General features: G+C 40.2%; 2 protein-coding genes across 10 annotated transcripts in view; one reads left to right on the top strand and one right to left on the bottom strand.

Annotated features, from left to right (window-relative positions):
- The window catches only part of LOC122560257 (tumor protein p53-inducible nuclear protein 2), a 42,710-nt gene extending 39,050 nt beyond the window's left edge, over positions 1–3,660 (top strand). For all 6 annotated transcript variants that reach the window (XM_043710753.1, XM_043710754.1, XM_043710758.1 and 3 more), the window contains one exon: positions 2,963–3,660. In XM_043710753.1, the coding sequence (XP_043566688.1) occupies positions 2,963–3,215 (253 nt within the window). In that variant the 3' untranslated portion in view covers positions 3,216–3,660. The remainder of the gene's footprint in view (positions 1–2,962) is intronic.
- Positions 3,661–12,871: 9,211 nt separating this feature from the next.
- ncoa6 (nuclear receptor coactivator 6) overlaps positions 12,872–14,765 on the bottom strand; it is a 57,026-nt gene continuing 55,132 nt past the window's right edge. For all 4 annotated transcript variants that reach the window (XM_043710747.1, XM_043710749.1, XM_043710752.1 and 1 more), the window contains one exon: positions 12,872–13,702. In XM_043710747.1, the coding sequence (XP_043566682.1) occupies positions 13,650–13,702 (53 nt within the window). In that variant the 3' untranslated portion in view covers positions 12,872–13,649. The remainder of the gene's footprint in view (positions 13,703–14,765) is intronic.

The following is a 14,765-nucleotide window of genomic DNA, read 5'->3' as shown; positions in this document are numbered from 1 at the left end:
GGATGTTGTGAAACTTGAAAGGGTTCAGAAAAGATTTACAAGGATGTTGCCAGGGTTGGAGGATTTGAGCTATAGGGAGAGGCTGAACAGGCTGGGGTGGTTTTCCCTTGAGCGTCAGAGGCTGAGGGGTGACCTTTATAGAGGTTTACAAAATTGAAAGGCATGGATAGGATAAATAGGCAAAGTCTTTTCTCTGATGGGAGTCCAGAACTAGAGGGCATAGGTTTAGGGTGGGGGGGAGATATAAAAGTGACGTAAGGGGCAACTTTTTCACATAAGAGGGTGGTGCGTGTATGGAATGAACTGCCAGAGGAATGGTGGAGGCTGGTACAATTGCAACATTTAAGAGGCATTTGGATGGGTATATGAATAGGAAGGGTTTGGAGGGATATGGGCTGGGTGCTGGCAGGTGGGACTAGATTGGGTTGGGATATCTGGTCGGCATGGACGGGTTGGACTGAAGGGTCTGTTTCCATGCTGTACATCTCTCTCTGACTCTATGCACCCCGATGGTAGTGTCCTTACCTCTGGGCTGGAAGACCTGAGTTCAAGTCCCACCTGAGGTGTTGCAAAGACATGTCTGAACAGGGTTAGTTACCAATATCTACCACAATTTGGGGACAAACAAATTCACACTTCAAGTCTACAATTCTGTCTTTATTCATTCATGGAATGAGGGTGTCACTGGCTAGGCCAGCATTTACTATCTGCCGCTAATTGCCCAGAGGGCAGTTAAGAGTCAACCACATTGTTTTGGGTCTGGAGACACATGTAGGCCAGGCCAGGTTAGGATGGCAGTATCCTTCCCTAAAGGACATTAATGAACCAATCTATAATGGATTCATGGTCATTATTAGACACTTTAATTCCAGATATTTATTGAATTCACATTCCACCATCTGCTGTAGGAGGATTCAAACCAGAACATTACCTGGGTCTCTAAATTAACAGTCCACTGATAATACCACTAAACAATTGCCTCCCCCGTGTACTCTTTTAGAAACTTAGTTTCCAGTCTACCAAGTTTTATAAAAGCATTTGGCAAATTGCTGTGAACTGTGCAGGCATCCCAAATCCAATGAAGGCAATAACTGGGCAATTCCTGGGAAATGGAATTCCTGCCAATTGTGATTTCACAGGCAGAGCAACTCAAACCCAATGGAGTAGGAGCAATCTTGAAATGTCCAGCCAGTCTGATATATAACAATTACCTGATGAAAATGGGAAAGACAGCTTAGATGTAATACACAGGGAGTTTATCAAGGATAAAGTGTTTACGTTTGAGATATTCGCACCTTTTTCTTCACTGTGTTGATGAGGCTAGTATGGGTCACCCACTAAGATACCCTGAGATATGCATAAGGAGGAGTAAGCCATTCAGCTCCTCAAGTCTGTTCTCACATACAATCAGATCAACCATTTTATTGAAAGCTCAATCCATATTCCTACCTACCCCTGACAACCTTTCATTCCTTCACTCAACATGAAATTATCCTCTTAAAGAATATTGAAGGACTTCTTTATTCTAATATCTACTCAGGAAACAAGAGTCTCTACCACCATTCACATTAAATTTTTAAAAATTATTTTATTCTATGTACAGTGAGGGTATGCACATTGAAAACACGTGACAATAAAAGATGTTCTTCTGCATAGAGATCTATAGTACAGGAAAAGGCCCTTTGGCCCATGAATTCCACACCAGTTAAAAACAACCACCTATTCTAATCTGGTTTTCCAGCACTTGGCCCATAGCCTTGTATGCCTTGACATTACAAGGGCAATTCTAAATACTAAAAATATTGAAGGTTTCTGCCTTTAACATCCTTTAAGGCAGTGAGTTCCAGATGCCCAACACCCTCTGTGAAACAATTTTTCTTCACATCTCAGCTTGCTGTCCCTTAATTTTTGACATCTGAATCATGTCTTCTTTCGTTTCCTCTTCTCCAATGAAAGTTCTCCATTCTAGTCTGTCCATTCCAGTCAAAGTTCCAAAGATTCCACCTGGTGTGGAATGCGTGAAAAAACTCTTATCTTGGTTGATGGGTTATGTTGAGAAAGAGTTGGGAGTAAATGACAAAAATAAATAGGCTGTTCCTACTGGCTTGGGAATACATCTGGGGAGAGATTTAGCCAATTCTGAAATTGGTCTGGAGACTTGATGCAAAATGTTTTACAAGGTAGACCTTTTCAAGGTTTAATTAATACAAGTTAATAAAGCTTAATGGAATTGTAAGCAAAAACATTGCAAAGTATATAAAAGGAAAATACTGTGGATGCTGGATGTCTGAAATTTAAAAATGCTGGGGAAACTCCTCAGGTGTGGCAGTAACTGAGGGTCCCAAGGCAGATGATGAGGCGTTCTTCCTCCATGCTTCAGGTGGTGAGGGAGTGGCGATGGAGACCCAGGACAGCATGTCCTCAGCAAAGGGGTGGGAGGGGGAGGGGGGAAAGAGTTGAAATGTTTGTCCATGGGATGGTGGGGTTGATTGGTGTGGCTGTCCCAGAGATGTTTTCTGAAGCGCTCTGCATGTAGGCGTCCTGTCCATTCCTGACTGCCCAGAGAGCAGTTAAAAGTCCACCACATTGCTCTGGGGTCATGTGCACAAGTAACTGGGTAAGGACAGCAGTTTCCTTCCCTGAAGGACATTAGTGAACCAAATGGGTAATCAAAATGGGTATTTTCCAGAGAGCAAAGCCAATTGGTCACCAAAACATGGCTGGGCCATGGGCAAATTGGAGGACAGAAGTCACCCTCTTGATGTTAATATCCACATTGTGTCCTAGATGCTGTAAAGTGTCTAGGTGGAAAATGAGGTGCTCTCCAGCTTTCGTTGAGCTTGGTTGTATTGTCGCTGATTTGTAAATGGTTTAAATGCCCATTCTGTATGCTGGGACTTTCATTGGTTGTCGGGAGTGTTTCCGAGAGGGTAAAATCCATGTTCTTTTCCATCTTTTGCAGGAACACTGCTCAGCACAGGGTGGAACGATGGGCTGCTCCAGCTCCTGCAGCCGTTGCGGGTCGAGCTGGCGGTATCCTGGAGAAGGCGAGTCAGATCCGTCGGATCCAGCGAGCCAAGCAGCGGGCGGAGCGACGCCAGCTGAGCCGTAACCACATACAGAGGCAGAACCTGGTCAAGGAGAGCCGCTTCCACCGAGCCAAACGCCACAGCAGCTTTGTGTACCAGCCATGCCGTCGCCAATATAACCACTAAACCATCCAGGGGCAGCGGGAGAGAGTGAAACAAACGTCAACGGCAGAAGGAAGGGGGTCAGATAGACAACATTTAGCAATGGGTTTGGACGCACTGTGCAACTCGCTGCACAGGTTTTGAACTTGAGCTGGCTTCTAAGAGTAGCTTTCCAAAATAAAAGTCGTTCCGTTCTGCGACTGGGACACATCATCTGGGACCTTTTTTTTAACTTTTATTTTTATTCCTCCTTTCCTGTGTCTTCATTGCTTTGTTTTAGATGTATCTGGTCCTTTCTATTTAAGCCTCAGTTACACTCATTTTGTGGGTCATTGTGGTGTAGTGTTTGCGTTTAGTAATTGAATGGTGTGGTGGGGGAATGGAAGGAAGCAATGACGCTGCTAACATATTAACCTGTTAACAATTTGCATCAGTCCATAATGAGGATGCGACTGCATTTGCCTGGCAAAGTTGGAAAAGTTTGGGTCAGAAAAAAACTTATCAAGACCATAGGAGTCAACAATTTTCGGTCCCATTCAACGTCACAATCATCACTTGAAGAATCCTTGGGATTACATAGATTTCTTTTTCTAATCCATTGCTTCAGAGATGTTAATACACTGCTGCAAGTAGATGGGACTTGTTCCTGGGTCTCCTGCCTCAGAGGTAGGGACACTATCGCAAGAGCCTTCAGGATTGAATAGATGCTGTAGCCCTTACTTTGTATATTACACTAGTGTGTAAAGAACTATTTGTTTGAGAGATCATCTCACTGGGTAGTATCAGCTTTCTTGCCAGATCAGGCAATTGTTATTTTTTTGAAATACCTGCTGAATTCCTGGTCCTTGACGCTGTAATATCCAAAATGGTACAACTAACTTTACTTTTGATCCCTTGTTTACTGTTGGCACTGTCCTTTGGTGCCAAGTGCTCTAATCTTGTTTACACTGGTCTCCAAAACTCTACTGGTCTCCTTGGCATATTTCACTGTCTTGGCCTTGATGACCAATCTGGCTTCGGTCATAGCTGGGGTTTGGCTGAAGTGATGACCCTGGGGTCAAGGTGACCTTAGGGTAAGGCGTTGACTTTGTTTCAACCATGTAATGTTTTCATTGGAAGGGTTTTAATCTGAAGGAGGTTAGTGTGGGTTAAGTGAATTTGCCAGATTTTTGGGAAGGAAGAGGGAGAGCTGTAGCAATTACCTGTACAGTTTGTGAGCCTCTATTTGATGCTTCCCTTTCAGTCTTCCTGCTTACTCCAAATGTCAGGTTAGAGTAGGGTCAGACTTGGTTAAATTAATTTTATTAATGAGGGAAGCAGCAGAGAGATTTATTGCTTCTTAAAATCTAGTTCATTTTAATCAATATTTGGAAAGCTTTATTTCATCTGCATAAATTTGAGGCATTTGTGTATTTATCCTGTTTTAAAATGCAGGAAAATCACATACTAAAAGTAACTGTTTAACAAAGAAAATGTTAGATATTGATCTTTTAATTTTTAAGAATGCCTCCAGGTAAGACAATGATACAGTGATTTGTTACTGTTCAATCATAGCCTTGCAAGATTTTGAATTCACTTTGTTAAAATAAAAACTTGCAAATGAAAAACTGGTACCTGTAAAATTGAGCTTAAAATTGTCATTATTGTTTTAGAAACCCAATTAGTTCACTTAATGTTCTTTTTGGGAAGAAACTCTGCTATTTTTACCTGGTCAGGTCTGTATTGGAGGTAAATTATTTCAAAATGAAATTGAACAGACAATTGAGGGAAATAGTCTGTCAGGGCTACAGGGAATTTGGGGGGAGGCAGTTGGTGACTGGTGAGACAGACGGACTGGACTGAACTGAGCAACTAGTAATGACTCTTGATGACCCTGATTTCTCAATTGCCATCCAACAAGCCAGATAATTGTCTATAGTAGAATTCCAATTCAGAACCTTCCAGTGCTTCCAAGTGGTCCATTACCACCACGTCAAGCCATAAGGACACCAAAAACAGCCGTGCCAATAATGTATAAATGCGAAAAGTTTTTTCCAAAAGTTGTATTAGTACTGGAAAGTGATTACTTTACTTTAGATACTTCCTTTATAAAAATGAGAATTTTCAGTAGGACTAATTTTGATTCACTGATTTCCTCTTTCTCCAGGTTGAAAATGCGAGGCACTCGTGTTCAAACTGATTTTGCATTTGTGTCTTTAAATGGGAGAGAATGGATTAATGATTTCTATCCTCCATTCCTCATCTTTGAGTGCATTTCATCTCTCCTGTCCTGTTGCCCCTCTGATTTGTGTTCAAATGACCTTTTCATGCAAAATACAGTTAGTTCACTTGTATAGTAGAACATAGAAAAGTACAGCACAGAACAGGCCCTTTGGCCCACGATGTTCTGCCAAGATTTAATCCTAATGTAAAATATAGTAACTTAACCTACGCACCCCTCAACTCACTGCTTTCCATGTGCATGTCCAACAGTCGCTTAAATGTCCCCAATGACTCTGCTTCCACCACTGCAGCTGGCAATGCATTCCATGCATTCACAACTCTCTGCGTAAAGAACCTACCTCTGACTTCTCCTTTATACCTTCCTCCTAATATCTTCAAACTATGACTTCTCGTACCAGTCAATCCTGCCCTGGGGAAAAGTCTCTGGCTCTTGCTCTTACTCAGAAGTGTGAACTATTAACCTGTCCTCGTTTTTATACTTTTTAATCTGCTGTGACATGGAGCTTTCCATGTGGGAAATTGCCTGGACTTGGCTAGTAATGTTCGCACTGCAACAGTGGATCATACAGCATATTTTTGCCACTGTTATTTGCAAACAAATGTGTTTTTACTTTTAATCACTGAGCGACATAGCTTTTACAATGGATTTATTTCCAGTCATATTCACTGGAAAATGTAACCCACACTTTCTTAAAACAGACATCAGAGCTTGGTTCCAAGAAAGAATGCACTGAAAAAAGAATTATTTTAAACTCTATATTTGCTGTGATGCCCCTCAAATTTATGTAAATTTTGTACAAAAAGTGAGTGTGTAACATTTGAAAGTAACTTAAAATATGGGAGATTTTTCTTTATTCTTCCATGGGATTTGGGGGGGAGGGGTGCGGTGTTCGTGTCACTGTCTAGGCGAACATTTTTGCCCATCCTTAATTGCCAGAGGGAGGTGGTGGTGGCTGGTACATTTACAACATTTAACAGGCACCTGGATAGGTATATGAATAGGAAAAGTTTAGAGGGATATGGGCCAAATGGGACTAGATTAGGTTAGGATATCTGGTCGGCATGGACGAGTTGGACCAAAGGGTCTGTTTCCATGCTGTACATTTCTATGACTCTATGCCTGTGAACTAATTTACTTGCTAGAGCAGTTCAGAGTCTCCCACATTGTTGTGGGTCTAGATTCATGCCAGACTGGTTAAGGATGGCAAATGTCCTTCTCTAAAAGACATTTGTGAAACACATCATGGTCATGTGTACCGAGACTAGCTTTTAACTCCAGATTTATTAATTGAATTCCAGTGCCTCAAGCTTCTATGTTAGGATTTGAGCCTGTCTCTCCATTAGCTCAAGACTCCGGATTACTAGTCTAGTGATATTACTACTGCAGCAACATCTCACTCATCATGTACTGAACCCTTTGCCTTTTTAGGGTGCTGATCAAATTGCTGTGTACTTTCAGGAATTTGTTTCTTTTGTGAACAACTGTATCTCCCTTTCCTAACTAACTTGACCAGTCTTTGGTCCCTTTTTAATCACACTACTGTAGCTACTTAACAACTAGATCCATCTCCATCTTAATTCACTATGAAGCTCCTATCGTACTAATTGCAGAATTGTAAAGGTGCAGAAGGAAGTTGCTCAACCTATCATTGTCTCTGAGCAATTAGTGATGCAGCCCACAATTCCTTTCCACCTCAAGGGTTACTTACTTTCTTCCAGTTTTGAGTTAACAGAGACTGGGGGGTGGGGAAGAGGGAGAAAGTGCACAGAAAAATCTATTTGCCAATTTGGTAAAACGCTTGTTACTAATTGTATAAGTTGTTTTGTAAGATGCTTTGATAAATATACACACTGCACTGTACTTGCACTAGTGTAACTGGGGCTTTCAACAGCAATTTATATCTAGTGACTAACTTGTACTGAATGCCTTTCTATAAAAGAAAGTCATGACACTATAGTCTAACTTCTGGATCAACAAATGTGGTGCTGACTGACAAAAATAACTTTATTTTGTAACTGAAAACACAGGTTTGTGGACAGTATTATATGTTAAATAGAAAAGAATATTTTGAAGTATATGCTGTGCTATCAGTATTCTGAAGTAGAATTGCTTGTCAGTGACTGGAATGAGAGTGTTCTGCTGATGTATGTTTTGTTTGATTTATTTAAGGATATATGTGATATGTGAGCCACAATTTTCCTTTCTGGACAGTGCAGACTCTCTCAGGGACAATACGTCACAATGCAGTGTGTGTTTTTTTTTAAATTCAAAAACAAGATAAAGCTTCTGAGGCTTTGGTGCCTACTTAGTTTGATCTTTTTCTGGTTTCTGTTCATTACAATTTCAGGGTGGATAATAAAGTAACTTTTACAAAAAAAAAGTCATTACTCTGCATGAAGACTGCTTTCTTTCAAATGAAGCAACTTAGTCTACTATAATATTGGAATTATTCATCTATGGTGTTTTGAGAATTCACACAAGATAATTTTATCCACTCTGTCGTATGGAAATGTAATGATTTCTTTAGTACTTGAACATTTTCAACAGACAAGCTTCTAGCTTTTGTTTTACATTGATAAATATTTAATTTAATGCAGGGCCTGGTCTAATTTTTCAAAATACTTTTGTGTATCTTGCAGCTGTTTCATCTACTTAAGAATCAATCTTTTCACAAATTCTTGAATTATAATCTTTCTGGGTACTTAGTCTGATCCCCAGACTCCTTCTCATTTAAGGAATTAATGTGTGTTTGAATATGTCTTGATGTACAACGTTAAGTGCTTTGTGTGTCACATTTGAAAAATATTCTTAGCCTGGAGTTCTAAAGCAATACTCTTCTGGTGAAGTTCAGTGAACGTACAAATGGCATTCCCGGCTATGTTCCCACCCCGTCCTCCAAATTTGTGGGTCTACAAATAGTTAATTATTCAATTTTAAAAACAAAAAAATGCTGACTTTCAGAAGCAGAGTGTAATTTCTAAATCTGAGATTACAGCATGGAAATGGGACATTTTAATCCATCACGCTTCTCTTAATATTTTTGCCAGGTGGGCTACCTAGTTTAGTTCCAGTCTCTTGCTTGCTTTCTATAAGATCAATATTTTTCCCAAGGAAATCTGCTTAACATTCTTCCTCTTTGTTTCTCTCATTAATGTTGCACAGCTACAGTATTAGTAAATACAATTCTAAATCTAATTGCAATTTTGTTCCATGCACCACCTACTGGACATTGCCAGGTTACACACTGCATATTAGGGTGAAACCTAGTACTAATGGTGTTTTTTTAAAAAATAATTTTTGTAGTATTAATGATTTTGCATATTCTACTGAGCAGCTATAGTGATCAGGCCACATTCTTTTAATAACACCAGATGATAACTGATTTCTTGTTCTAATTACAATTCCTGGTCTGTTACCAGATAATGTACAAAATATTTAAAATTAGAAAACTTGTTTTCATGAGTAACTTACCTCTTATCATGTATTGAGTTGACTGTGTATGTGCCTTTCACTTTGGAGATGGTTTGATGGGTTTTTAAATTGTGTACATATATCTTTAAAAAGAAATGGAGATTTGAGTAGCAACAGTAAAGTCCTATGCAAAAAGAGGCAGCTTGTTTTCCTTTTAGTCTTTCATTAATTTTTTAATTCTTGGAAGTGTGAAATCTATAATTGGATGATGGGTGTGGTATTAGTGCTTACATTAATACTGTTGTAGCCACTTGACTGTGGGAATTTCATTATTTTCATAAAAGTTCACTTTTTTTCCAAAAGTGTTGTCCTGAGTCTTTCACTTTCATGATTCATTTTGTAGCATTGTTTGACAGTTTTATAATTCTCCACACCCCCAACACACATTAAAGTCCCATAAGTAACATTATTTTAGTCAGTATCATATTGAATATTAATGGAAATAATTTGTGAAGTTTGGCCAAGTGCAGCTCAATGTACATACTATCATTTTTTTAAAAAAGATTCAGCTGTAGTCATACAAGACTCTCCTTGAATCGCCAGGCGTATACTTGTTACTTTATATTAGAGGAGGCCATTTAGCATACTGTGCACATTATGTACTCCTATGGTACACTCCCTACCTCTGAGCTAGGAGGTCTGAATTCAAGTTAGAACTGTTCCAGAAGTGTGCCATAACCTGCCTGAACAGGCTGATTCAAGATACTTGCATTAAAACAGTGTTCCCAACACTGGCTACAAGAAATCATATGAATGATGCACGAATTCTTGCTCATGCCAATTGACAATATGGCATTTTCTTTTTCAGGTTGTAATAGGGATACCTTTTTCCTGGCAGTTTGTTAATTTGGGGTTTAATATTTACGCTTTACAATGCAAAACAGTTTCCTAGTCTAGGTTAAAATACTTTGTCATAACATGTGGCAGCCCTCCATAGTAACCCAGTCAGGATCTGATCATTTCTGCTTCTAACAGCCTAATAAGCTGTAATCCCTGGTGGTGGTGAATATACAGGGCAGCACTGTTATCCCCAAAAGGCTCTTGCTGCTTATGCCTCTTATACCTGGTCCAAATGGGCAGCATGGTGGTTAGTTAGCACTGCTGCCTCGCAGCACTAGGAACTCCGGTTCAATTCCAGCCTCTGGCAATGTCTGTGTGGAGTTTGCACATTCTCCCAGTGTCTGTGTGGGTTTCCTCCCCCTGTCCAAAAATGTGCGGGTTAGGTGAACTGGCTATGCTAAATTGCCCATAGTGTTCAGGGATGTGTAAGTTAGGTGCATTAGTCATGGGAAATGTAGAGTAATAGGGTAGGGGAATGGGTCTGGGTGGGATACTCTTTGGAAGGTGTGTGGACTTATTGGGGCAAATGGCCTGTTTCCACACTAGGGCTTCGATGATGAAATATCCCTTCCTGATGGAGTAATCCTAGACCTCGAGCACATTTTCATCCCTCTGTTCCTATGCCTTATTTCTTTGCAGAATAGGCTCACTCACTTTTTTGTTCTATAGCCTCTGACAGTCACCATGGGGGCCAACTGCCACCTGTGGCGAGAGTGGTTTAACTTCTCTTAAAAGCTCTCCACCTCTGGCCACTCACTAATATTCGAATAATTTCCTAATCCTCTATACTCTGATCTTTCAAACCTTCCATTGTAACCGAAAGTCCACCATATCAGTCTATACTAAGCAACATGTTCACCGATATCTTGCTCATCAATGGTCAGTTTGGAGCCAAGACATCCTAGCAAAACCCAATCAAACAGGAGCATACTGCTGCTATGGAAATCTGAAATAGACAAAATGCTGGAAAAACTCAAGTTTGGCAGCACTGATGCAGAGATACACTGCTGGAGGACTAACTCTGCTGTCATTCAATCTCCATCTTCCACCTTTCCACAGATCTGACTGTATCCCACCTACTCCATGCTTAAAAGTTATTATCTTTGACTATTCCCTGTTCTAAGATCACAGATCTGAAATAGTCTACATGCTGCTGCCTAACCTGCATTTTCTTTTTGTGTTCGGTCTCTTCTATGAGTGAAGGGGGGGGAGGGTGGCGGTATGAGGAATGGGGTAAGTGTAGAGGAATGTGTTTGGGTGGGATACTCTACTCTTAAGAGGGTCAATGTGGACTTGTTGGACTGAAAGGCCTGTTTCCACACTGCAGCATAGAATCCTTACAATGTGTCTTTCCTCAACATTAATTGGCTTTATTGCGATTAAAGAATTTAGATAGTTATTTGTAGAACACCAACTTTCCTTACCTCTACTGATTGAGATTCTGGCCTCATTAGTTTAAATGGTGTGGTTATTGCACAACTTTCTTACCACATGATGTTGTAGTTCCATTGTCGTGCAATCTTATCAGAACTTACTATACTATGTACGGTCTAGTCAGCACACGAGTGGAAGGATGTGATTGCACTGGAGGGGATGCAAAGGAGGATTCACGAGGATGTTGACTAGGATAAAGTGCCTTAACTATGAAGAAGCAGGGAAAGCTTGAGTTGTTTTCTTTAAAGCAGAGAGTATTGACCTAATTGAATTGACTTAATTTAAGAGGGTCATAGATGAAGTGGATAGACAGCATGTTTGAGAAAATTTGTAGCTCCGGTTGAGGTTTTGGATGTAGGTTTGCTTGGAAAGGGTTCATTTCCAGACGTGTCGTTGCCTTCCTAGGTAACATCTTCAGTGGACCTCATGCGAAGCAATGCTGAAAATTCCTGCTATTTGTTTGGTGATGTCATTTCCTGTGGTGGTTACTTCCTGTTCCTATTCACAGGGGGTGGTACATGGGGTCTAACTTGATGTGTTTGTTGATTAGAGTTCCAGTTTGAATGCCTCGCTTCTATGAATTCTCGTGTGTGCCTTTGTTTGGCTTGTCCTAGGATGGATGTGTTGTCCCAGTCGCAATGGTGCCCTTCCTCAGCTATGTGTGAGGATACAAGTGAGAGAGGGTCATGTCTTTTTGTGGCTAGTTGGTGCTCATCTATCATGTATAGACAGCAGTTGTTCCCTTTTGAAAGATCAAAAATAAAGGTAAAAGACCGGTTTAGAGGCAACTTGAATTTCTTTTCACTCAGGGTTGTGGGAATCTGGAATGCACTGCCTGTGAGGGCAGGAAAGGCAAGAAATCTCTCAACCTTTTAAAAAAGATGAGCACTTAACGTCATAACATTCAACTGTGTGGGGCTGGTGTAGATTTGAGTAGTTTTCACTAGCTGAAGGGTGTCTTCTGTACTGATTCCTTATTGTACTTAGCTCCAGCCTTCATTTGCTGTTTTGGCCCAAGCAAGGACAGAAAAACTGACAGATCACTCTTGAATGTAGCGATATGCTGTCCTAATAAAATTTAAGGCTAAGGTGGGGAAAGCACTCTCCTGGTTGGAATTACTGCTAGCACCAAGGACCTTGGGCTGATTTGCTGCAGTACATTAACACTCAATGTATAGTAGTAGAATATGTATGTTAGTGAATATTTAAGTTGTCAATCAGGCAGACATTGTGCATGGTGTTCCACTACACTCCTAGCTTATGTCTTGTTGAAAATGGATAAGCATTGGAGTTATTTGGTGCAGAATTCCCATGTTCCATGACTGCATGGAAACACTCTACTGCTGTTGAATTGTTGGGGAGTCTAAATAATGTTTTCTTACCTAATAGCCATTAATTCAGTCACCACTGGAACTAATTTCAATTGCTTTTTGCACCTAGCGTTAGATCATAACTTAATACTCAATGGCAGACATTGCAGGAGTGATTATTCATCCTAACTATTTCCACATAAAGCTCAGTCTGCAATGCCACTTCAACCTCAATGCCTGTGACAGAGGCACCAAAATTTGCCAGAATTGGTTTGGCTCTTCAACACTAGTTTGCTTCTTTAAATAAAGACAGAAAACACTGGAAATGGTCAGGCAATGTTTGCAAAGAGGGAGGCAGTTATTATATTGTATTGAGATGTTTTGAAAAACCCAAATGGGTATTTTTCCTGCATTTTCTGTTTTATTTCAGATTTTCAGCATTCACTATTTTACACCTTTCTCCCCTCCCTGAATAGATACAGATTGAGTACTAATGTACATGAGCATGTAACGGAAGTGAAATAAGCACAAGTACTGCAGAAACTCAGCAAGTCTTTGGGAGAGAAAAACAGAGTTAATGTTTCAAGGTTGGAATGAAGAAAAGTCACAAACTTGAAATGTTAGGTTTTTTTTCTCTCCACAGATGCTGCCAGACGTGCTGAGTTTCTCCAGTGTTGTTTGTTTCAGGTTTTCAACATCTACAGTATTTTGCTTTCATTGAAGTGAAATAACTGCACAGACTAAGTGGAAAGGGATATACTTTGGACTTAACTATCCATTGGAGATGGGGTTCATTGCACCCTGGTACAAATACTCACATACAGTACTTAGACTTAAACACTCACTTCAACAGTCAGAAATACCAATTAAAAACAATATACTACATTCTAACAAGATTTGTGACAGTGACAAAAACTGGCAATTTACTTTAGCTTTGCAACAGAAATTGCCAGTACACTTACATTCTGGAAGTTTTTTTTTTAACTGGCTGTACGACAGGTTTTTACCTTGTTAAACAAACAGTTTAAGAATATAAAGAAATTCTTTTTAAAGTCACATTTCAGTGGGACAAATATTAAAGCAGTTTTCTATACACAAGTTCATGCTAGAAAAGTAGCCTGGAAAAAATTAATTAAATTCACAAACATTTACACTTCACACGTATACAATTGAGAGATTTCATTTGGATTTTCTTCGTTTTGTTTGTGTAGGGCTGGTGCCTGTGCTGGTATCTAGGAGAAAAAAGGAGTGAAAAAGATAAGCATGTTTCTTTGGAAAAAGGTAGTGCAGATATTCTGAGATTGGGTACTGCCTTTACTAATTAAACAATGTACATCTGCATTTTAGTCCAAGGTGGAAACAGGTTAAATATGAGAGTTACATTACAAGAGGAGCTCCACACAAAAGGCACAAAACACTGAAATCTCAAACTATTTCACACTATGCTCGTAAGTATGACTATTGTAATAACTGGCCTCTCCCCTGCCTGGACCAAACATGATGATTTGCCTAAAAGGAAGACCCACAGCGTCTGCAAGTCCTGCTAGAACACACACTATATGCATATAATGGGTGAAGATGGAATATATGAGTTAAGATTAGAGTGGTGCTGGAAAAGCACAGCAGGTTAGGCAGCATCTGAGGAGCAGGAAAATCAACATTTCAGGCAAAATCCCATCATCAGGAATGAGGCAGATATTCTGAGATTGTTTAATTAGTAAAGGCAGTACCCAATGTACATCTGCATTTTAGTCCAAGGTGGAAACAGGTTAAATATGAGAGTTACATTACAAGAGGAGCTCCACACAAAAGGCACAAAACACTGAAATCTCAAACTATTTCACGCTATGCTCATAAGTATGACTATTGTAATAACTGGCCTCTCCCCTGCCTGGACCGAACATGATGATTTGCCTAAAAGGAAGACCCACAGCGTTTGCAAGTCCTGCTAGAACACACACTATATGCATATAATGGGTGAAGATGGAATATGAGTTAAGATTAGAGTGGTGCTGGAAAAGCACAGCAGGTCAGGCAGCATCTGAGGAGCAGGAAAATCAACATTTCAGGCAAAATCCCATCATCAGGAATGAGGCTGGGAGTCTCTGGAGTGGAGGTGCGTGGAAGGTAGCTGAGAGTGTGATAGATGGATGTAAAGGTGATAGGTCAGAGAAGAGGGTGGAACGGATAGGCAGGGAGATAGATTGAAAGATGAACAGGTCATAAGGTCAGTGCTGAGCTGAAAGGTTGGAACTAGGGTAAGGTGGGATGTAGGGAAATGAGGAAACTGGTGAA

Source organism: Chiloscyllium plagiosum, chromosome 20 (genome assembly GCF_004010195.1).
Source record: "Chiloscyllium plagiosum isolate BGI_BamShark_2017 chromosome 20, ASM401019v2, whole genome shotgun sequence".
Lineage (NCBI taxonomy): Eukaryota > Metazoa > Chordata > Chondrichthyes > Orectolobiformes > Hemiscylliidae > Chiloscyllium > Chiloscyllium plagiosum.
This window is presented reverse-complemented; position numbering and strand designations above follow the sequence as displayed.